This window comes from Choloepus didactylus, chromosome 10 (genome assembly GCF_015220235.1).
Source record: "Choloepus didactylus isolate mChoDid1 chromosome 10, mChoDid1.pri, whole genome shotgun sequence".
NCBI classification, from domain to species: Eukaryota; Metazoa; Chordata; class Mammalia; order Pilosa; family Megalonychidae; genus Choloepus; species Choloepus didactylus.
In genome coordinates this window covers 26,531,803-26,555,466 of record NC_051316.1, presented here as the reverse complement: position 1 = coordinate 26,555,466, position 23,664 = coordinate 26,531,803, and the positions used below count along the sequence as shown (strand labels likewise).

Here is a 23,664-nt window from a genome sequence, read left to right as displayed (position 1 = left end):
TTCTAGACTACAGGACCCAAGTGGTTAGGAGCTTTTTTAAAATAGGTTTCTTTCTTGTAGAATGCTATTTACAGTTACATGATTAACCTACTTTTGAGAATTTGTAGGAAAATTACATTCTGCTAATTGTTCAAGGAAACTTGAGTTGACCTTAGGAGGATTTTTTTTTTTTAATAAAGTGGTCCTCTTTTATAGCTTTCAATCTTGTGGTTCTTCTTCCTCAGGCAGTGGAATAGAGGCTCTATTAAATTACTGTGAATAAAACCTAATCAAGGTGGTCCCAAATTAGGGCATTCCTATCAAATACCCTTTGGCCTTAGGATAGCTTGTTGATCATTACTTTTAAAAGATTTGAAACGAAAATATGTGATACTGATATGCAACTTGGGAAAATTCCTGCAATATTTGACTTTTGATATTTATCTAAAGCAATATTATTTAATTGGAATACTTCATGAACAACCCCCCTTAAAATGTTTTGTGTAATTTTGTGTATATTACTGAGTTGAATATCCAGTAGGAACAGTAAATATATGAAGAGAGACTTGCACATTAAGATGTAGAGCTTGGGCTCTGGAATTAAATATTATGGGCTTGAGTCCTGACTCCATTACTTACAGGTTCTGTGACCTTGAACAATTTGCTGAATCTCTCAAACCTTGATTTCTTCATCGGTTAAATGGGAATGATGATAATGGTGCCTGCCTCACATGGTTGTTGTAAAATGCATTACATGTAGGAAGTGTTCAATAAATGTTACTATATTTTTTGATAACAATTTAAAATACTCTCCACACTTCCATCACTGACTGCAATGTTCTACATTCTCTTTTTTTTATTATTTTATTTTGAAATAAATTCAAAGTTACAGGAACAATTGCAAAAACAATACAAACCCCATACACAGCATACCCTGACCCCCCTCCCCCGATACCCCGATCCACCAACTTTAACATGCTGTCACACCGCCATTTCTTTCTTTCCCTCCCTCCCTATCACCCATCATCTATTGCTCTGTCTTCTGAACAAATGAAAGCAAGCCGCACACATCCTTGAACAAACACTATAATTCATGTATACAATTCCCATGAACAAGAACATTCCTTTATGCAATCCCATTAAGCGCAGCTAAGAAGTTCAAGAAATTCAACATTGATACAAAGCTTACAATCTATATTTCCTTTTTTTTTTTTTTTTTAATGTCCCAACTGTGTCCCTTTGAGCCTCCTGACCTCCATCCTCAGATCCCATCCAGGATCATCCTTGGCATTCAGTTGTCTTCTACTTAGACTGTCTTTTTTTTTTTTTTTCCAATTGTGGAAACATATATACAGCCTAAATCTTCCCATTCCACACCCTCCCTAGCATTCCATTAGTGGGATTAATCACATTTAGAATGTTGTAATGCTATCACCTTCCCACCATCCATTACTAGAAATTTTCCTTCACCTCAAACAGCAATCCTACACTCATTTCTTAACTCCCCATTGCCCCTTCTCCCACTTCTCATAACCCATACTCTACTTTTCATCTCTGTGGTCATATTCTCTGGTAATTTCTTTGTGTTTACTGTGGAGCTTAAATTTAATGTCTTAAATCCATAACAATATTGGTTTTCTTTGATACCAACTTAACTTCAATAGGACCCATAAACTATGTTCCTATACTCCTCCATTCCCCCGCCTTTATATAGTTCTTGTCAAAAATTACATATTTTGCATTGAGTCCAGAATCACTGATTTGTCATTAGAATTTATGTATTTTATATCCTGTAGGAAGAAAATAGTGGAGTTAAAAATAAAAAATTATTGACTTCTATTTGTATTCCATTGTGGTTGGACAGTGTGCTTTGAATATATTCAATTGTTTGTTTGTTTGTTTTAATTTATTGGGGCTTGTTTTATGTCCCAGCATATGGTCTATTCTGGAGAAAGATCCGTGATCACTAGAGAAAAATGTGTGTCCTGGTGATTTGGGATGTAATGTTCTATATATGTCTGTTAAAATTCTCTATATCTCTCTCTCCTTTCTTTGTTTCTCTGTTGGTAGGGCTCCCTTTAGTATCTGAAGTAGGGCAGGTCTGTTATTGGCAAAATCTGTCAGCATTTGTTTGTCTGTCTGTGAAAAACTTAAGCTCTCCCTCAAATTTGAAGGAGAGTTTTGCTGGATGAAGTATTCTTGGTTGGAAATTTTTATCTCTGAGAATTTTAAATATGTCATGCCACTGCCTTCTTGCCTCCGTGGTGGCCACTGAGTAGTCACTACTTAGTCTTATGTTGTTTCCTTTGTATGTGGTGAATTGCTTTTCTCTTGCTGCTTTCAGAAGTTGTTCCTTCTCTTCAGTATTTGAGAGGCTGATCAGAGTACGTCTCGGAGTGGGTTTATTTGGATTTATTCTATTTGGAGTTCGCTGGGTATTTATACTTTGTGCATTTATATTGTGTAGAAGGTTTGGGAAGTTTCCCCAACAATTTCTTTGAATACTCTTTCTAGACCTTTACCCTTCTCTTCCCCTTCTGGGACACCCATGAGTCTTAAATTTGGACGTTTTATTTTATCTATCATATCCCTGAGATCCATTTTGATTTTTTCGATTTTTTTCTCCATTCTTTCTTTTGTTCTTTCATTTTCTGTTCTGTGGTCCTTGAGGAGGCTGAGCTGTTGTTCAGTGTCCTCTAATCTTGTATTATGAGTAACCAGAGTCTTTTTAATTTGGCCAACAGTTTCTTTAATTTCCATAAGATCTTCTATTTTTTTATTTACTCTTGCAATTTCTTCTTGATGCTCTTCTAGGGTCTTCTTTATGTCCTTTATATCCTGTGCCATGTTTTTCTTCATGTCCTTTTTGTCCTATGCCATGCTCTCATTCTTTTACTGTAGTCCTTTGATTAATTGCACCAAGTACTGTGTCTCTTCTGATCATTTGATTTGGGTGTTTGGGATTGAGTTCTCCATATTGTCTGGTTTTATCATATGCTGCAAAGTTTTCTGTTGTTTTTGGCCTCTTGGCATTTGCTTTGCTTGATAGGGTTCTTTCAAGTTATAAAAAATACCAGTCTAATTTTTCAGATTTACAACTTAGTGGCATACACTTTCTCTAACTAACCAGCAGATGGCATCTACGAGTCACCTATTCCCTTCAAGTCAGTTCTCCTCAACTTTGTCTTTGTGGTGTGTGGGGGAATGATTCTTGTGGGGTTCAGTGGTGCACTCAGTTTGGGTGTGTTGTTGGTGCTGTCCGCCCTGAACGTGGGGCGTGTGACTGGGTGGTTAGGGTGGCAGGGCAGCTTTAATATTCAAACCTCCCAGGTGTTCCCAAAGATTCAGGTCTGTTACAAGAGTCTAAGCCTTCATTCCAGTCTTGCCACAGATTTTCTCTGCTACTGACCCACAAGTCCCCAGCATTGATGTAGGGTCCCTGGGTTTTCTAAGCAGGCCCCACTTCTCAGCTGTTATCTTCCCGGACCTCTGCTGAGGGAAGGCTGTGCTACGTCACAAGTGCACACCTTCCCTCAAGGGAAGCCCCAGGCTGCTGGGCCATGCAGGGGCGCTCCCAGCCTGATGCAAAAGTGGCTGAATGGGGCGTGTCAACCCCCCTCTCCTTTTCGCACAGCTCCGCCTTCCCAGCTCCGGGACAGCTAGCTGTGGGTGCACCCAAGGCCACTGTCCACTGCCGATATTGTGGTGTGTGTGCGGTGCCATGGGATACACTCCCCGTCAGACTGGGTTTCCTGGTGCCGCTCTAGGCTGTGGGTCCGGCCTGGGCAGGAGTGTCCCCAGCACACCAGGAAGCCGGCTGCAAGGGGCATGGTTTCTTTCTCCTTTTGGCTCTCCCCTCTGTCCCTCTGTCCCCAAGACAATCAGCAGTGGGTACGGGGAGGGTTGTCCTCCACACCAGACACCGAGGCGTTGGCTACAGCCTGCTCCTACAGTGCTTCACTGCGCGGTTCTCACTGCCGTATCTGCAGCCCCTCCCAGGTTTTTTTTTTTTTTTTTTTTAAAGAACTAGTCCATCTCCGAACGCCAACCCACAGTTTCCCCACACCGCAGAGTGGCCGCAGGACTTTCAGCCAGCTCACTCACTTGTTTCAGAATACAGACTCCCGGTTTCACGAAGTGCCCGGTCCCTGTGCAGACCTTGTCCAGCTGGTGCATCACTGGAAGTGGTGTTCTGGGTCGCTTTCTGGTTTTTATCTAGTATTTTTCACGGAGGTGTTTTTTTTGCCCTGTCTCACCTAGCTGCCATCTTAGGTTCCCTCTACATTTCTCTTTTAATTCTTACATGTGCATTTAAATTCAAGGTTGGAGTCAAGATGTACCTAATACAGTATATGTACATTTTAAAAATGTACATTTTTAAAAAATCTAGCATTGTTTTATATAGCCATCCCTGTGTTTTCTCAGATGCACATATTTATCATTTTTATTGCAACAATATTCTGTCATAGTGATATAAAGAAATAACACATCTAAATATTTATAAATAGAGGTCCCCCCCACTAGGTTCACATTCTTGAAAGTCCTATAATAGGTGTATTTTGGTTTTTGACCTCAGTTATGTACTGCTATATCTAGATGACTATTACCAAATTCCAGCATTATCAGAAACATAAGGTAAATTGTATCCTCTATAACCTTCATAGCATTATTTTATCATATTTTTTCTTTTCTTGAATTTGGGCACAAAATAGAAACTTGTAGTAGATTTTTATCTGCATTTAACTTAATTATTCATAGGAATTTATAGCAAGATGTTAAATTCAAATAATCTCTTCAGTTTTCAGTATTACATAGTTTTTTTAAAATTTTTTCTAAGTTTTCCAACATTTCAGTAAGTTTTGTCCATGTTCTTGTTCTAAAACCATCTCTTTTTTTCCTTATCAAATTTTTTGTTTGTCCTATATTTTAGTCATCATTTGCATGGTGAGCTAATATGGAACCCTGAAAAGATACAGAATATATCAAGAAATGTATCAGGAAATCACATAACTTTTGTTTTCAGATTTTGATTACTTTTAATTAAAGCACAAACAAATTCTATGAGATTTATTTGAAAATGGAGTTATAATTTGTACAGTCTAGGGTGCAGTGGGGGGCAAAGAATATAAGAAATTTGGGAGAAATGTCATAATGATATAACTAAAAGAGAAAATTAGTTTAAGAGCAATTTCCACTAGCACAATCTATGAAATGTAATGTGCATGGTGATTATTATTGCTATAAAAAGATACTACTAATTACCTTGTGTTTTTATCTTGGCAGATGGTGTATTGTTCCCTGACAGATTTTCAGAAAGCTGTCTATCAAACAGTGTTAGAAACAGAAGATGTAACTTTGATACTTCAGTCTTCTGAGCCTTGTACCTGCAGCAGTGGCCGAAAAAGAAGAAATTGTTGTTATAAGGCAAGCATTTCTAGATGATAGCTGTACTCTCTTGCTTTTGATTTCATAGTACTGTGTTCTAGTGGCACAGTAAGTAGCTTCTGAGTAAGTAGTGGCAGATAAAATAGCTTCTTTTCAGACAGTTCTTTAACTTCTGAAGCCGTAATAAGTTTTGTTTTTAAGCAATAGTTTTCAAAAAATGTATCAAATATTAATCACATGTAAAATAAATATTCAAGTAATTTTTTTAAAAAGTGGTTTTCAAAAGTAGTTTTCAATTTGTTATTCTCTTTTTCAACTTTCATTGGAAAGCATACTACTTTTCATCTTGAACTTTCATTTCATTTTCGGGGTGTTTCTCATTATCTACTAAAATAGTGAAGTATCTTAATCTTTGATAAAGGCTTATTCTGATGTGTGATCTAGTGTTAATTTAGTAGGAACTATTTATCAGTATAATAGAGAAAGTATGTTTTATTTTTATTTAGAAACAAATATTCATTAGTACTTCATTTTATCTTTTATCTATATTTCCTTTTTTACCTATTATCAAATTATCTTTCACATAGCCATGTACCTACAGGGTCCCTAGTAAAATATTTATTTAGATTGATGTTATTCTATCTCTCATTTATTCTACTGTTTTGAACCTTTTAATGTTTACTAGCACAGTTTCCTAGGAGACCTTGCAGCGTAACTGAGAGGGGAAAGCAAGAATCCTGGATGACATTGTCTCCGCCCCATAGAGTTTTATTACCAGGAACTTCTTAACTGAGGTGTTTCTGTCACTGTGTATCATGAGGATACATGCTTTCTGGAATGAGAGCTTCCTCTCCTCTTTTATGAAAAAGGTCACTGTAGTATGATTCACCAAAAGAATGATTCCACCTTAGCAATTCGTGCATATTTTGTATAAACAGTTGACCATCACTTTCTCAGAACTTGTGCCAAAAGTAACCAGATAATAAATATTATTGTGATATATTTTGTGATGTTAGCAGATAGATTTCCATGTAATCCTTTGCTTGTTTTTATTTTCTGTGTTGTTCTGGCCACAGACCAATTCACACGGTGAGACAGTGAAAAACTTGTATTTCAGTTACCTTGCAGTCCTTCAGAAGGTGGCTAACCACGTTGCTCTGCTTCAGGCTGCCAGCGCCTCCAAACAACAGGTTTGGGTTGGCTTTTTTATTTCTTTGTGATGCTATTTGGTAAAAATATTTTACATTTGGTATAAACTTTCTTAGCCAAATATCCTTAAGTTATTTTTGTATGAAATTCGAGAGGAAACTAACTTGCTTATTTTTTAATTTAGCTGTCAAGGAGTATGTGCACTTAAGTTTTTAATCAAAGTTAGAAAATTTAAGTTTAAGTTGAAATAAGAACTCTTGTTATGCCTCTAATAATGTTCATATATTTATTTTCCCTAAAATCAAGATACTTGATTCCTTCCACTAATGGATCAGTCCTGTTCCACTAATTTATGTCCAGTTACTTCTCTCTAATCTACTATAACAATCTGTATGTTGAATATTAGGGCTCTTTCCCTCACTGGCAAAAGTCAGTAATTTCAAAGTTTAGACATAAGTTTCTCATTTTCAGTTGTGTCTTATTGTAGAGCACAACATTAATTAAAGATCTCTTTTTAATGCCTTTATATTTAGTGGTTTTATATTTTCTTTCTGTGTTATGGTTTTGATGCTAGTTAAATGTAATTTTGAAATCTAATAAAAATTTAACATTGTTCTTTGATAGTATTGTTTGCTCTTTAGGGTGTATTTGGCTCCTTGTTCTGGAATTCTTAAAAAATAATGATAAACCTGCTAGCCATATCATTATCTAAGGTCTGATCAAAGCCATGAATGTTTAACAGAAAACTCTAAAGTCTTCTGAATTATTAGTCTTAAAAAAGACAAAATCATCAAAGTAATATTCCTTCTAAGTAGAAATGCACATTTTCATAAACATTTTCAATTTATACAGGTTTAGATGTTTTAGGATTTCATTTCTTCTCCCTTTTTTCCTCAAGGAAACACTTATCAAAAAGATATGTGATCAGGTTTTCTCCAGATTCCCAGATTTTGTGCAGAAAAGCAAAGATGCAGCCTTTGAAACAATTTCTGACCCAAAATACAGTGGAAAAATGAAGGTAAGATCACTCTTTCAGGTTGCATACAGACAGGAATGTTATATAAAATACTTAACCAAATAGTATGGCAGGACACCAGCTAATCAGAACAGGTGCCCAATCAATCAGGAGAGACAGTGGCCATGGACAACTGGTGGAGTTATATCAGCAATTACTAGCTCCCTCTCAATCCTGCAGACATGGTAAGTTCTCAGTTCGGAATAGTTGCATCAAATATACCTCAAGATTTCCTTATGCGTGTCTTAGATTCATGCCCTCTTAAAAATGCATGCTATTACACATATGTAATAGCTTGTCCTCAAATGTTCAAGGAGGTACTTATCAAAAATATAAATTCTAATGCTAAATAGGGGGATGATGATAGGCATTAGCTTGGAATTAGAGAAAACAACTTCTCGAGGAGTTCAAGGTAGACAAAGCCTCTATGTCTAGACTGAGTTTTCTACCTCTTATTTTTACTTGCTAACCTGGATTGTAAGGTTGCTAAATGTTCATATTTATGGCAAGGGAACACTTGTTAGACACAGGGAAAGTGAGCTGAACGTATCTGTTCTTGGTGATGCATGACTGGGAGGGTTGTGAAAAATAAGGCTAGGTTCTCCGACCCCGACCCAGGGCCCTGGGTATTGCCTGTTGCAGCTACATGAATGCTGACAGCTTCCAGCCTCCTTACAACAGAAAGTTAGTTTGTTTAACCCCTTTATAACTATCAAGAATCTTTCATTTATGGATTAAAAGGTTTTTATAGAACAATTCCCAACTTTGCTATAATTAAGAAAAAGGTAAGTTATTTCTTTTGGCAAATGGAATAAGGAGGACGTAATTCAAAGTAGTTAATATTTTCTTCTTAAAATTCTGGAAATATTTTTAACACTTATATGACATAGGCTCACCATAGTTTGATTTACCTGGATCCTCTGAATTTAATGAACTAAATAGAAGGTAGGAATATAAAAACAAGAAGATTATATTAAACACTTTTTTGTGCATTTTTTAAATAAGTAAGTCCATATTAGTGAGAATATATTTATCACAACAAATGTTCAAATCTAATTATATTTCTCAACAGTAAATCTGTTTTTGTCATTCAGTTTTTTTGACTTGTTTAATTATTTTTAAATTAAAAAATATTAAAAAGCCCAATTAGTTTAGAACTGAGCATTATTATCCCATAATGTAAGCCAATAAAATTTCTAGTAATCATGGCTTCCTTTGAAAATTGCATTATCCATTGTTATTCATTTAAATTATATTCATTGTGACCCTTCACTAAAAAGTTATCACTGTTAATATTAAATGTAGTTTATTTACAACTCTGTAATAAAAAATAACTGCATTTTATTTTCTTACATATCCATTAAATATGATTTAAAACATACTTAAAACATACTTATATCTAGGAACCATAGTGTCTGATTAAGACAATTATTAGATTTACTTTTTATTATGATATTTAGAAGAGAAAAGCAAGCATAAATTATTATTGGAGGCTGGTTAGGTGTGCTTTATAGTGAAGAAAGCAGGTAATTTACTAGTTTTGTGAGAGAGTACCGACAGAACAGAGAGTTATGCTAATAAACCAGAGATATATTTTTAGGACTGTTTCATCATTTGATTAGCAGCATGATCTGGTGATACAAAAATCTCTAGACTTATCATGGAATTATTACCTGTGGGGTTTAGAATTCCAAATATCTGAGCTGCATATACATCTTGAATTCAAGTGATAAAAGATCCTGGTCCTGCTTATCTTCTAAAAGGGCAGCCTGGAGCTTCAGGGAATCTGTGGACTTCATGCCCACTGTGGCCTTCACTGCCTCAAAGCTACACTAATGAACCTCATCCTGTTCTCCTGAGTGTCAAGGTCATTTTTTAATGCAATTTTATTTAGTTATATTCATACACGATACAATCCATGCAAAGTATACAATCCGTGGCTCACAGTATCATCATCAAGGTCATTTTTTATCCCAACTACCCTTCCAAGGGATCGTCACAAGTTCATCTCACTCCCCTGATAAGAATCCTCACTTTTTTTTCTCTTGGGAAATGGCACAGAATCACTTCTGGGGGTGGGGACAAGGGTGGGGGTGGGAGGGAGTAGGAATCCCAGCTCAGTGCTGCTGGAATCACGCAAGTGTCATGTTCATCTTTCTAGGCCTATCTGAGTAATCTGAGAAAAGTTAGATTCAAGTTTCCTTAGCTTGTACACCCTCAAATTTAGGACTCCGTTGCTGGTGGATTTTCCTGTTCTGTGGAAGACACCAAATGGCAAAGCTTTGGGTTTGGCTTGACTCAGACCTTTATTGACTGCATTGTCATTTTTGAAAAAATTTTGTTATTCATTTAGTAAGTCTTTAAAAAAAAACTAGCCTAATAAAGACTTCCAGACTAAAAGCATTCACTGTTCTTACTATTTGTTTTTGTTTTTGTTTTATGGTATAATATTCAAGAATATTTTTTAAATTGCAGTAGGTTTGATATCACCCCAAATAATCAGAGTGCAAGAGTTCCTTGTTTTAAAATATTACTGTCTTAAATGAAATTCAGATGTACGTACTTCATATAGAATTACTTATTTTATTAAAAGATAAAGCTAATACAAATAAAACTTACTTTATATGTTCTCCAAACGTTAAAATAATATTTATCCAGTCTTTGACATTTTTATTCACCATTTATTGATTATCTGAATACTTTCTAAAAAAATTCCATAGCTGCTTTTGAGGGACTGAGAGTTAATAATCAAAGTTAGCACAATGTCTTTTCTTGCTCAAATATTAAAAGGGTAGTGTTATATTGATTATAAATTTTTATTTAAAATTTAAATGCTTATCATTAAATAGATAAAATTGCTTAAGTGTTTATTACATTGTTCAGAAAATCCTTTGACTTAGTATAGAAAATTCCATTTTTCCTTTGTGAATTGCTTTTCCACAGTGTTGTGGAGCTGTCATTGCCAGATGTGGAAATGCCCGTTTTAAAAATGTCAGTATCACTATAATATACAAGGCTTTGGATTATTTGCTTCCTCCCTAAAAGCACCTTGTGTGTGGACAGATTATTGGCATTTTGAGGTCAGAAATGAATCTGGAAGTCAGGGCTTACTGTAAATAGAGAAACAGAGCAGAGAAAATGAGAAGAGGTATTTATCTAACTGATTATTTTAAGAAAATAAATACCCAGGCTTTTAGAACCTAGATATAATTGAACACATTTCATTACATCTATTTAGAGCAAAATTTAAATACTTCCTAAAAAGAATGCTACTCTGTAATTTGGTTTTTCAACATATTGCAGGTATAGAGAAAATATATTTTGGAAATTAAATTAATCCATTTAAATGTATCCGATAATCTAAAATGCCTCCTTTTTATTAAAACCAGATGAAATGAAATAAAAGTATTTGGGAATTTTACCTCCTTATTGACAATATGATCATGAATAACATTTGACATAATATTTAATACTTTGTTTCTCTAGCTTGGCATAAATGAAGGACATTAGAAAAGATGACTGAGGTTGTATTAAAAGAATTTTTAAGAAATATTCGTGATGTTTATGTGTATATAGTGTACTTATAGTTTGAACTGGTTTGTTGATGTTCTGTGGTCCATTTCCAGGTACTTCAGCAGCTTTTAAATCATTGCAGAAAGAACAAAGATAAAGTTCTTCTTTTCTCCTTTTCTACCAAGGTGAGTTTCTTCTGAAGTATATTCTTGATTGGCCCTAGCCCCACCTTCTGAAGCATAAAGCATAAGGGGCATCGGCAACTTCCAGCCTCATTTTCAGTCTTCATACATTCTGTAGGAAATGGTAGTGAGGTAAACAAAACAAAGTTTTAAAACAGATACTTAAATCTGAGTTAGATCAGGGTTACTGTCAAATAGCAAACTCAAAGATAGTTTGGAATTTTCCGTTGATGTCTTTATTAATGAGCAAACAATTGTTTAACACATTTTAGAGATTTTATGACTTAGAAATTAGCACAAATAATGACATATATATACATAAATGATTTGGCCAATAATTCTTTATTTGGTTTTATTAGTGTCTTTTAGTTAAAAAAAGAAAACATGAAAGATTAATTTTTTTTTTTTTTAGAAAGGTTGATTTTTTTTTGTAACAAAGGTCGCTGAAAGTTAAAGCCAGTTTCAGGATAATGGGGAAAAGTATAAGGGTTAGAGGAGGAAAAGTATAAGGGTTAGAGTGAGAAAAATATTTGTACTCTTATAATTATAAGAAAGAAATTGTGAGCAGTAATAATCAATTGTGAGCAGTAATAATCAATACTTAGTAAACCTGATCTCTATAATGATATGAAACATAAACCAAGACTTAGTATTTGCTCATCTCCCTACCTTTCTTCTAGTTGCTTGATGTGCTGCAGCAATATTGCATGGCGTCTGGGCTTGATTACCGACGACTTGATGGAAGTACGAAATCAGAGGAAAGAATCAAGATTGTGAAAGAATTCAACAGTACACAAGATGTTAATATTTGCCTTGTCTCTACAATGTAAGAAAGTAAAATTTGAGAACTTTATTTTTATCTAATTATTTTTAAGATTTAGGATAATTTTTTAAACTACCCGTGGATTAATTTTCAATGGTTATGCTTATATTGCTTTGTTTTATTTGGCTTTAAGGAGAAGCAGTTGTGACTGAAATAACCGTATCTTGAATTTTACCTAACCTTTTCTCTTATTTCTTTTGTCACCACTCAATTCCCCTTATAAGTCTGTTTTTCTAAAGATAACAATGAAAAGATGATGTTTCCTTCTAGGAATTTTCTGCAGTGGTGTTTTGGCTCTTGCCAGTGTTCAGAACAGTCAGACTTCTTATTTATCGAGTAACTGAGAATCATCATTAGCAGCAGTTTTCACATTGTGCTCAAGGAGCCCACGGGCCTGGGGCCAGGTGTTTCCTTCTCTGCCTCCCCCTGTCTCAACCAGAGCAGCTCCACATTTATAGGTTTCATAAAAGTTAAATCGGTTCTAACACCCATTTACAAATGTCTAATTAAAGCCTTTTTCAAGAATATCCACACTTCTGAGAAAGATTTAAATCAATATAAACACCTAAGTAAAAGTGATCCCTTTCTGTAAGGTAAAAAATCCGTAACTTTTGACATTTAATATAGTAAGATTTATAGGTCTCTTCCCACTGTCTTCTAAAAAGGATTTCAAGAAACTTTTTAAAAAGATGTATAAAATGCAAAACATAGACATGAAATCAGAATAGAAATCACTTAAAGAATAAAATATAATGAGTGAGCTACTGCTAGTGAGCACTGAAACGATTCTTAAATTCTTGCAACTAGGCAAAAGGGAATATGCTTTGGGTTCCTATTTTCCTGTGAATGAATTTAAGAAGTAATTTCTCACATGGTTCCTTACATACAGAACATTGGATGACATAATACTGTGTATAAGCATTCATAATTTTTAAATAATGTTTTTGGAAGTGAAACATACATTAAATATCATATTAAATAGTACAGAAGAACTTACGATGACAAGCTACATACAGTCTCTCCTCTTCTGTTCACCTCTGGTATAATTTCCTGAGATCTCCCATACATCTCCTAATTATCTCTCCAACTATATCAGAAACTGCTATTTAAGCATATCCATTGAGTTTTTAATTTTTAAAGACTATATTTTTCATTTTTAGAAGTCCTATTTAATTCTTTTTCAACTTTGCCAGACCATTTTTATTTATGCTTTGTTCTTTATGGTTTATAGCCTTTCTGTTGTTCTTTTTTAGTCATTTTAATCATACTTTAAAAAAGATGTCTTTTTGAATGGTAATTTTCCTCCATTAAGTCCTTTACTTAGGGGTGCTCATCCTTCTGTTTGTTGTTTCCTCTGGCTCTTTCTTACAGTAGATGATTTCTTTGTGTGTTCCTTAATTTTTATTTTGAGCTTATCTTCAGTGGGGCTTTTTCTCCTTTGTGAAAATCCTTTGGAGACTGGTTGTAGGAGTTTTCCACTAGTGTGGTTTTGGTTTTGCTTCTGCTAGGCAAGGGAAGCTAAGGTGAGGGGAGAGGTTTGTGATTCCTGGTTTCCTGTGATTGAATTCAAGGAGTAATTTATTGCATAAATCCTTAATAAAGAACATGATATAATAAATATATTCTTCAAAATGTATTTTGAAGACACGTAAGCAATAACCAGGACCAACTGTTATGTTAATTTTTCCACTTAGACATTACCTTGGATGGCAAATGTAGACCTAAACTCACATGAGGCTCAGGCCTAGGGTTCCAGTGTTTCATAGGGGTGTCTCTCTTTCTCTTTCCCCCTTCATTTAGTATCTTAGAAGATAAAAACTCTTTATTCTTCTAGGTCATTGTGCAAGTTTTTTCCCAAGTCTTCCCTTCCCTGAAGTTCCAGCTCTTTGATGGCCCTGGCTTCATGCAGGTGTCTCCGTTCCAACTCCTAGCCTTTTGTGGGCAGGCTCCTGGCCCTGTCTCTTGTCCCTGTGTGGGCATTAAAACTCAAACCCATAGATATTCCTGGATCAAATGACCTAACACCCCTCCCCTCCCAAAGAGATTCCACTCTCCTGAAGGGCTGCCTGAGAATGATCCTCCTGAATACCATCTGGCCTTAGTTCTCTAGAGATTTCCGCTTTTGCTTTATAAGCTCAGTCTTTGTTTTGTTTTTTCCTTTGCAATAGTTTATATTGAATTTCTAGATGTTTGTAACAAAAGGGTTTTCACATTGGCTTAGTCCATCATTTGGCTGGGATCCTAAATCTTTGATTATCTTTAAATTTTTCAATTTTGCACAACTTGGACTCTGTAATCTACTTACACTACTCTCTCCTCCTCCTTTCCTCACAGTGTTTTTTTTTTTAATTATTATTGTCTCTCAATTACTCTTGTAACTTTATTATACTTCAGCTTTTAAAGTTTGATCCATCAACTTTCTACAGGATCATCTAAATGCGCTTTCTTCCCCTTTTTTACCTTTCTCAATATTATCTGTCAGCTGTTTTAACTTTTACCCAGTCAAAGGTATTAATGTTTTCATCAAGTGCTATAACAACAACCAGGTCTTCCATGCTTTGTCCAAAGATTGGTTCTAAAATTTGAAAGCCAAGCCCCAGCATCTACATTATTGTGATCTTTGTAGACACTGTTAAATGCTGGCCAAGTAGTGCTGAGATAACTTCTCTGAAGGTTCATAATCTCTTGGCCAAGTCAAAGACAATAGTCCTAACATCAACCTCAAAGGACTTCTCTTTTCTAACACTTCATCCCTTGTTTTATGTTTGAGCAGTTCAGTTCACTTAATATTTCAATCTTGACTTTCTTGCTCAGTTTTTCCCTTCAGAGTATTTTTGCCCTTTGTAATAATCCCCAATATATTACTAATTCTCATTCATACTTTCTCTTCTGTTGAGTTCTCTTTATCCTTGGAGACCTTGCTCCTGAAGCCTTTGTCCTCTGATTTCAATCTGGACTGGCTGTTCTTTAGGCTTGACAAAGGACAGTCATCTTGAAGCTTGCTTTCACTGCTTTCTGCATTGCATCTACTTTTTCTTGGATCCATGCCTTCTTCATTCTTGATTTTGCTCCTTATTTTATCAGAGTACCCTCAAGTAATTTTGTAATCCAGTATGTATAGAGAGTAAACTTTTTAGTCTTTGAATGTTAGACAGTGTCTTATTTGTGCCTTTTTACTTGATTGCTACTCTGGCCAACTACAGAATTCTAGATTGAGAGTCATTTCCTCTGAGATCTTTGAAGGCATTGATTGCAGCTTTGTTTTCTAGTATTTCATATTGCTGAATAGGTGTCAGTTGCCAATCTGATACTAATTCCTCTCTGGGAACTTATAAGTTTCTCTTCATTTGTGGTATTTTGAAATTTCACAGTGATATCTATATCCTGGTGTGGGTCTTCATTTATTCATTATGCCAGGCATAATCTGAAGGTTTGTATTCTTTTTTAACTCTGGAAAAATTCTCTTCTATTATTTTTTATCAACGGGCCTTGCTCCATTTTCTCTGGTCTCTCTCTCTCTCTCTCTTTCACTCCAGCTAGTTGAATTTAAAACTACTATATTGATTATTTGTATATCTGAGCTTTTCTCTAGTATTTCACATTTTTGTCTTTTTGCTCTGTGCTCTGAGAAATTTCATTTCCAAACCTTTTATTTTAATTAATTATTTTAATTACATTTGTAATCTAAAGTTTTTCTTGCTTTCTAACCTCTTTTGTTCTCTGAATTATCTTTATTCTGGGGTATCAGCCTTAACACCTTAAACCTTATGTTACCATAATCATTTCATTCAGTTTATTTAAAGAAGAGTCATCTGGAATTTTTCCTGGGATTGGATATTTTATTGGAATCATTGAACTTATAAATGACTTTGAAGAAAATTGGCATTTTTATGATATTGTGCCTTCCTATGCGTGAACATGCTATCTCTATGTTAATTTAGGTTTTCTCAGAAGCATTCTTTAAATGGATAGTCCATTTGACAATTTATAATAGCTAACTCAGAACAATAAAAACTTAAATTCATTAAAAGCATTTTTTGTTGGACATTAAGGTATACTTCTTTTTTATATAATTATTTAATACAATAATATCCAACATAAAGCATTGTGTAACTGTGGCTTCAGTTGTGTGATAGTCTAGATATCTGAAAAGGGAAAATTGGAAAAATAAAGCCTCTGCAATAGGCTTTGAAAGAGTTGAGATTAGAAAAACTATTGAAGAAAAGAAAGAAAATCATTTTATTCTTGGACTTTTGCTTTCCTTTTCCTTTTCCTTTTAAAATATACAAAATTTTATCATTTTATATTATTCAATGTAGGGTACATAGCCCAGAATATTCAAAACATGGGAATTGCTGTGATTAAAATATTATTAGCTTTTCAGGAAGCTGATACCTTTAACTCAGTAGACAAACATAATATTCATTCAGTTTTATTGCAAAAAATTCCTTTAGAATAACTTCATTCCAAAAGGAATTAAAATTGGATGATAGAAAAATGAATCTAACAAAAGCAATAAGTAATTTCATATTAATAAAAAAAATGCCAAAAATATATATCTTTGTTTTTTGTTTTTTTGTTTTTTTTTTTTTCCCCACTATATTCCTTAACCACAGGTCAGGTTAATGACAAAACTTTTGGCTTCCATATAAGAGGAAAAAAGATATCTGTTACATGAGTACTAGGCACAACTTCATACTTCATGTTGACTCAGAATCACATACCACATACTGATCAACTAGAAATAATTTTCTAAGAAAACAGTGTACGTGAGCCATGATGCTTTCATAGTTATTCACTTCTAAGGATTAAGTTAAGGATTTAGGGAACTACATTCCCAAAGTCCATTTTTCCAGATGATATGGGCACTTCTAAATAGTCTGGCACAAATCATACAGTTTGTAAGGATTTGGGGAAAGGTCATTTTTTATCTCTCTTAACTTTATTCCAGAAATCCATATCTTCACTTCCCCAGAAAGATAAAGACATTTTTTTTGTTATATACCCTTAGGGAAAGTAAAATAGGGGAAGAGGTTAAAGAGCGAATGTGGGTTTTTGTCGTTAATTTAAGATAGAATTTACTAGATTTTGAATGGTGATGAAAATGATTCAAATTACTTAAGAGTTCTAAATTCTTATTAAAATTTTTTTTCAAAAATGTTTATTTTGTGTGACAGTTTTGAGGGATTGAAATCTAGTGTTGAATGCCATGACAGCATGCTAAGCAAAGAGCAATAGAGCCAGGAGACCTTTCTAATAATAAAAATACTAGTAGTGATTTACAGTCCCTGCCATAAAGTAAGAACCAATAATGGGGCTGTCATTATAATAACAATACTCAAATGCTCGTTATTATTATTATTATTAACTTGATTCTTCTGTACAGTGATGGGAGTGAACTCTTGGGTCTTTAACATTCATTCTATATATATATGGTTCTATTCTATTTGGTGAACTTAGAATCCATCAGAATATTCTCGCCAATATAGCTATTCGGTATAGGGAAATATGGAATGATACAAAAAGCCTGAATACATTTTGATGCCAGGTTGCACGTGTACTACAAGATGAAGTTTTTGATGCAGGCTAAAAATACAGGATGAGTTGTTTTAAGGAGAAAAGGATCCATTAAAGGCATATTAAATTGTTCCATGAGCATTTATTCCTAGCTGTTCTCCTCCCCCCAACACACACACACACACACACACACACACAAATAATCATTATATTTGTTGGTTTAAAGCATTTTAGTTTACAAGGATTTTGTTGTTTGTTTGTTTGTTTTGTTAGTATTTGGAAATTCATGTTGAAAATCTAGATCTCAAGCAAAAGTCAGCTGGGTGATTGTAGCAGGCCTAAATGTCAGGATCAAATTTTAAATGAAATTTCCGTTTACCAACATTTATGTGCAGATAATTTTTAAAACAAGTATCTTGATAACGCCTTTAAATTTTTTAGAAATGTATTCTTGAGAAATATTTGTTACCATTACAATTCCTCAGTTCATTCTCCTTTTCACATTTAATGATCCAGAACCTCCATAGATAATAACTTTATGTATATCAGTAAGTCTTACTGGAATTTAAGTATTCTTATAATTTCTGTTCTTGGAAATATTATCTCTCTCTTAGCTTTTTCATTTTCCCTACTACATTGCCAATACAAATAAAAAGCTACAAATTTGAAATGTCATGCCTCCTTTCCCTTGAATCAAATCTTATTAATACCTTGATCATCTTACCTCTTTACCCACGTTCCTAAAGTTTCAGGGGAGAACTTTTGTTCACTGTCAAATGTTATGGTTTGCATTAGCCTTCTTTTTCTGAGTCTTTTAGGAACATGAATCCCTTTGGTGTAACATCCTGCTTATTTGTTACTTCCCTTCTATTTTTGAGCAACTTTAAAGAACCAATTTTAGAATAAAAAATTCCAGATTTTAGTTTATTTTTATTATTATTAGCCAGTGAAAATAATGAAAAATATTTTATATGTGTCTTTTAGACTTCAAACCTCCAAGATTGATTTTCTTTTGAAAATATCAATGGTCAGTTAAAGAACAACGTGGCAGTAAGGAGCCCCATTTTAAACACTGTCCATTATGGGTAGATTTAGTTGTTATTTTGGTGATGAGAGTTAAAATGTACATGTATTTTAGTAATTAACCAGATAGCATTGGTGGTCCTTATGACTAATGAGTAAGAAAGGCTGTAATTATTTTATGAATTACATGTTTACTCTGAAGTATGAAGCTGTTGGGTTATTATTATTGGAATTTCTTTTAATGATCCCTATAAACATGAGCTGAAGTTATGCTTGGCAAATAAAACCAGTATTTTGATGGTGCTCATTCTAACAAATACAGCCCAGAATTCCCAGTATTACATAATAGTTATGTGTTTATTTGCAAGTTCTTAGAATTTCAAAAGAATAGCATTTTCTTTATACTTTTAAAAGCATTTTTATCAATGGATTGATTTTTTTTAATTTATCTGTGAGTATTTTAGTATAAGATAAAACCTCTTTTTCATAATAAAACCATAATACCCATATCACATCTAAAAATAGGAGTAATTTCTCAGTGTTATCAAATGTCCATTCAAGGTTCAAATTTCCTCTAATTTCTTGTAATTTTTTCTTTGTAGTTTATTTGAATGAGGATCTAAATAAGGTTCATATGTTGTGATTTGTTCATATCTCTTAAATCTCTTTTATTCTGGGTTCCTTACATTTTTGTTTTCCTGTTTGTACTTTCTGGTCTTTGTTTCTTTGTTTTCTTTTTCCTGCATTCCTCAGGGTTACTAGAACCATTTTTAGAATTTTATTTTGATTTATCTATAGTATTTTGTAGTGTATCTCTTTGTATAGATTTTTAGTGGTTGCTCTACATTACAGATGGATAACTTATCACAGTCTACTGGTGTCAACATTTTACCAGTTCAAATGAAGTGTAGAAACCTTACCATGCTTTGTCTCTTTACCCTCCTCCATTTATAGTGTAATTGTCTTCAATATTTCCTCTACATACTTTGAAAATCCCTTCAGACAATTTTATAATATTTGATTCAATCATCAAACATAATTGAGAAACCTCAACAGGAGAAAGTCTATTGTATTTACCTACATTTTTATATTTTCCATTGTTTGTTCTTCCATTCTGTTGTTCCAGGATTCCTTCTGTTTTCATTTCCTATTTCAAGAACTCCTTTAGCTATTCTTTTAGAATAGTCTCCCGGAGACAAATTCTCTTAGTTTTCCTTAATCTGGGAATGTCATGATTTCCCCATCATTCCTGAAGGATATTTTCACTGAATATAGAATTCTTGGGTTGACAATTCTTTTCTTTCAGTATATGAAAAACATTGCTTTGCTTCATTTTTGTCTTCATGGTTTCTGAAGTGAAATCTACTGTAATTCAAATTGATGTTCCCCTATAAGTAATGTGTCATTTTTCTGGCATTTTCAAGTCTTTCTTTGTCTTTAGTTTTCAGAAGTATAATTATGATGTGTCCTGGCATGAATTTCTTTGGGTTCGTCCAGTTTGGGGTTCAGTCAGCTTCTTGAGTCTGTAGGTTTATGTCTTTTGCCAAACTTGGGAAGTTTTCAGCCATATGTCTTTAAATATTTTTTCAGTCCCACTCTCTCTTCTCCTTGTGGGACTCCAGGGATGCAAATTTAACTCTTTTGTTCTTGTCCCTCAGGCCCCTAAGGCTCTGTTCATTTTTTTTTTCTGTCCATTTTCTCCCTTTTGTTCAGACTGGGTAAATGATATTGATCTGAACTCACATTTATTGATTCTATTCTCTGTCATCTCTACTCTACTATTGAGTATCCATCCAGCAAGTTTTATGGTTTTTTTTGTTTTTTTTTTTGTTGTTTTTTTTTGGCTTAAAACAACATATATTTATTATTTTACAATACTGGAAATCAGAAGTTCAAAATAGGTCTTACTGGGCTAAATAAAGCCAAGGTGTTGGCAGGTACGGATGTTTTAAAGGATAATCTATGTCCTTGCCTTTCCCAGCTTCTAGAGGCTGCCCACATCCCTCATCCAGCAAGTTTTTAATTTCAGTTATTGTGTCTTTCAGTTCTAAAATTCCATTTGATCCTCTTTATATACTCTGTTTCTCTGCTGAGACTTTCTATGTTTAAAATTTCTTTGAAGCATGTTCATAATTGCTTATTGAAGCATTTTTATGTGACTGCATTAAAACTCCTTGTCAGGTAATTCCACATCTGATTCATGTTGGTGTTGTCATCTGTTGATTGTCTTTTCCCATTCAAGTTGAGATTTTCCTTGTTATAGGTATGACAAGTAGTTTTTCTATTGTAGCCTGGACATGTTGAGTGTTACGTTATGATTATGAGACTCTATACCCTATTTAAATCTGTTTTAGCAGGCCTCCTCTTAACACTGTGCAAGAATGGTGGGGGTGGAAATCCACCATTCCCGGTCTGCTCCCCATGTGGCATCCCCTGACATCACAGAGGGTGGCCTTGTTACTGCTAGGTGGAGATGCGAGTCCCAGCTCCTCACTCAGCCTTCTCTAATACCCACCGTCCCAGCAGGGTGACGGGTGCCTCATTACAGTCAGGCAAGGGTGGAAGTCTGCTTAGTGTCCTCACTCAGCCTTTGCTATTTAGAGTGGGAGTGGGCCACGGATTTTTCTGTAGTACTTGGCAGGGTTAGAATGGTTATTGTCTAACATTTTTCTCTCTTGCTAGGGTATGTTTTTCCCAGTTTTCAGTTAAAGGAGAAGGCTTTTCTTGGGGCTTTTTGGTTGGCTTCTCCAGAACCCAGTCTGGAATATATAAGAGACAAAGAAAGCCAGAATACTCACTGCTGTGTCATTCTTTAGGTCCTGAGGTCCCTAGCCAGTCTCTTCTTCCCTCCACTTTTCAGTGTCTTTAGCTTTAATTAGTGGGAAGAACAGGGAGAAGCGCATTTCCTCCTGGATTGAATTTTAAAGTATGTATATTACTTTATTTAGCTGGAATAAACTAACAGTTTTGTAAAATTATGTTAGAAAACTCTTGAGAAATAGTTTCTGAGTATCCAGAAATCTGTAAAAAAGCACAACATACTTACATGAACTCTAATGGTAAAATGTTTTAGGGCTTTTCCAAAGTGCTAGAAAAAGAATATTCCATAGATATTCCATTTGTGGCCTGTTTTGTTTTAATCACCTTACTTTATGATGTTAATGTAATATTGTATTGTTTGAGCTATAGAAACCTTGCATGATTAAGTTATAACATGATAATTTTTGCAATTTTAATGTGCTCCTTTCTTTTTCCCCCAGGGCTGGTGGACTAGGCCTCAATTTTGTTGGTGCCAATGTTGTTGTATTATTTGATCCTACTTGGAATCCAGCCAATGATCTTCAAGCCATTGACAGGTATAATACTGACAACATTTGAAGTGACCTGGAAATACTTCTAATCTAAAAGTACCCCTGAATTTTTTAAATTGGTCATAATATGTCTATGATTAGAAGATAAGAGAAACTTGGTAAAAAAATTTCTATTTAACATCATCCTGAACTTTTGAATCCAAATGGCAAGCTGATAATAGCCATTTATTTCTCATCCATCTCAAAATCCCATTAATATGATGGAATTGATTTAATAAGAAAACAAATCCATACTACTACAGGAAAATAGGAAAGGTCACTACTGGAAATCAGAAGTTTTGTGAACCTCTTGCAAGTCAGAAAGCAAATAGGAATTGTATGATTAAGAAACTAGCAGAGAATAAAAACCACCATCCAACGTTGGGGTCAGACTTGGGGTCAGCAACTACAGGATGTAGAAATAGACCAGAGTGCATCTGTTCTAGTTTGCTAATGCTGCCAGAATGCAAAACACCAGAAATGGATTGGCTTTTAAAAAAGGGGTTTATTTGGTTACACAGTTACAGTCTTAAGGCCATAAAGTGTCCAAGGTAACACATCAGCAATCGGGTACCTTCACTGGAGGATGGCCAGTGGTGTCTGGGAAACCTCTGTTAGCTGGGAAGGCACGTGGCTGGCGTCTGCTCCAAAGTTCTGGTTTCAAAATGGCTTTCTCCCAGGACATTCCTCTCTAGGCCACAGTTCCTCAAAAATGTCACTCTTAGTTGCACTTGGGGTATTTGTCCTCTCTTAGCTTCTCTGGAGCAAGAGTCTGCTTCCAATGGCCATCTTCAAACTGTGTCTCATCTGCAGCTCCTGTGCTTTCTTCAAAGTGTTCCTCTTGGCTGTAGCTCCTCTTCAAAACATCACTCACAGCTGCACTTCAAAATGTCACTCACAGCTGCACTGAGTTCCCTCTGCCTGATACATCTCATCTATATGGCTCCACTGATCAAGGCCCACCCTGAATGGGTGGGGCCACACCTCCATGGAAATATCTCACCAGAGTTATCACCTACATTTGGGTGGGGCACATTTCCATGCAAACAACCTAATCCAAATGTTCCAACTTAATCCCCACTAATATGTCTGCCCCACAAGATTGCATCAAAGAATATGGCTTTTTCTGGGGGACATAATAGATTCAAACCAGCACAGCATCCTTCTGGGAATTTAATTAAAGTGCTGATTTTGAAACAAATTCTCTCCCACACCCCGTATGTACAGAGGGGTTGGCCATAATGTGCACACTGATTTAAGAGTAATTTCCTAAATTTTTTTAAAAAGTAGGAAATCTGCCTGTAGAAATGTTTCTAGAATGGGCCTTGGAACCAAATCATAAAGGGGAGATAAACTGGAAATTGCCACAGGACACAAAAAAGGTCAAAAAAGACTGCAGAGAACTTTGCACCTTTGTGGAAACCCATACCAGCTTTCCTGCACAATCCACCAGTTCCTCATTTGTAATTATGAATGGACAATTAAGAATTATGAGACACTGTAATAAAACCAGCAGTGTGAAAGAGAAGGGCTGAGGTGAAAAACAGACCTGAAGGAAAGGAAGTAAGAGTAGGATGCCACAGAAAAAGGTGCATAGAAAACAGAAATGTTTAGAAATTAGGACATGATTGCCAGAATAAAATAGCTCAGTGGAAGTTCTGAATGATAAAATGGAGAGGGCTAAAGGTAGAAATTAATAAGAAGGATAAAAGGAATGAAATATTTTAG

The 23,664-nt window shown here is 34.8% G+C and overlaps 1 protein-coding gene across 3 annotated transcripts in view; it reads left to right on the top strand.

Annotated features, from left to right (window-relative positions):
- The window catches only part of ERCC6L2 (ERCC excision repair 6 like 2), a 126,251-nt gene that overhangs the window by 39,046 nt on the left and 63,541 nt on the right, over window positions 1-23,664 (top strand). For all 3 annotated transcript variants that reach the window (XM_037797159.1, XM_037797158.1, XM_037797160.1), the window contains 6 exons: window positions 5,263-5,403; window positions 6,441-6,554; window positions 7,412-7,531; window positions 11,155-11,226; window positions 11,904-12,049; window positions 21,847-21,942. In XM_037797159.1, coding sequence (XP_037653087.1) covers window positions 5,263-5,403; window positions 6,441-6,554; window positions 7,412-7,531; window positions 11,155-11,226; window positions 11,904-12,049; window positions 21,847-21,942 — 689 coding nt within the window. The remainder of the gene's footprint in view (window positions 1-5,262; window positions 5,404-6,440; window positions 6,555-7,411; window positions 7,532-11,154; window positions 11,227-11,903; window positions 12,050-21,846; window positions 21,943-23,664) is intronic.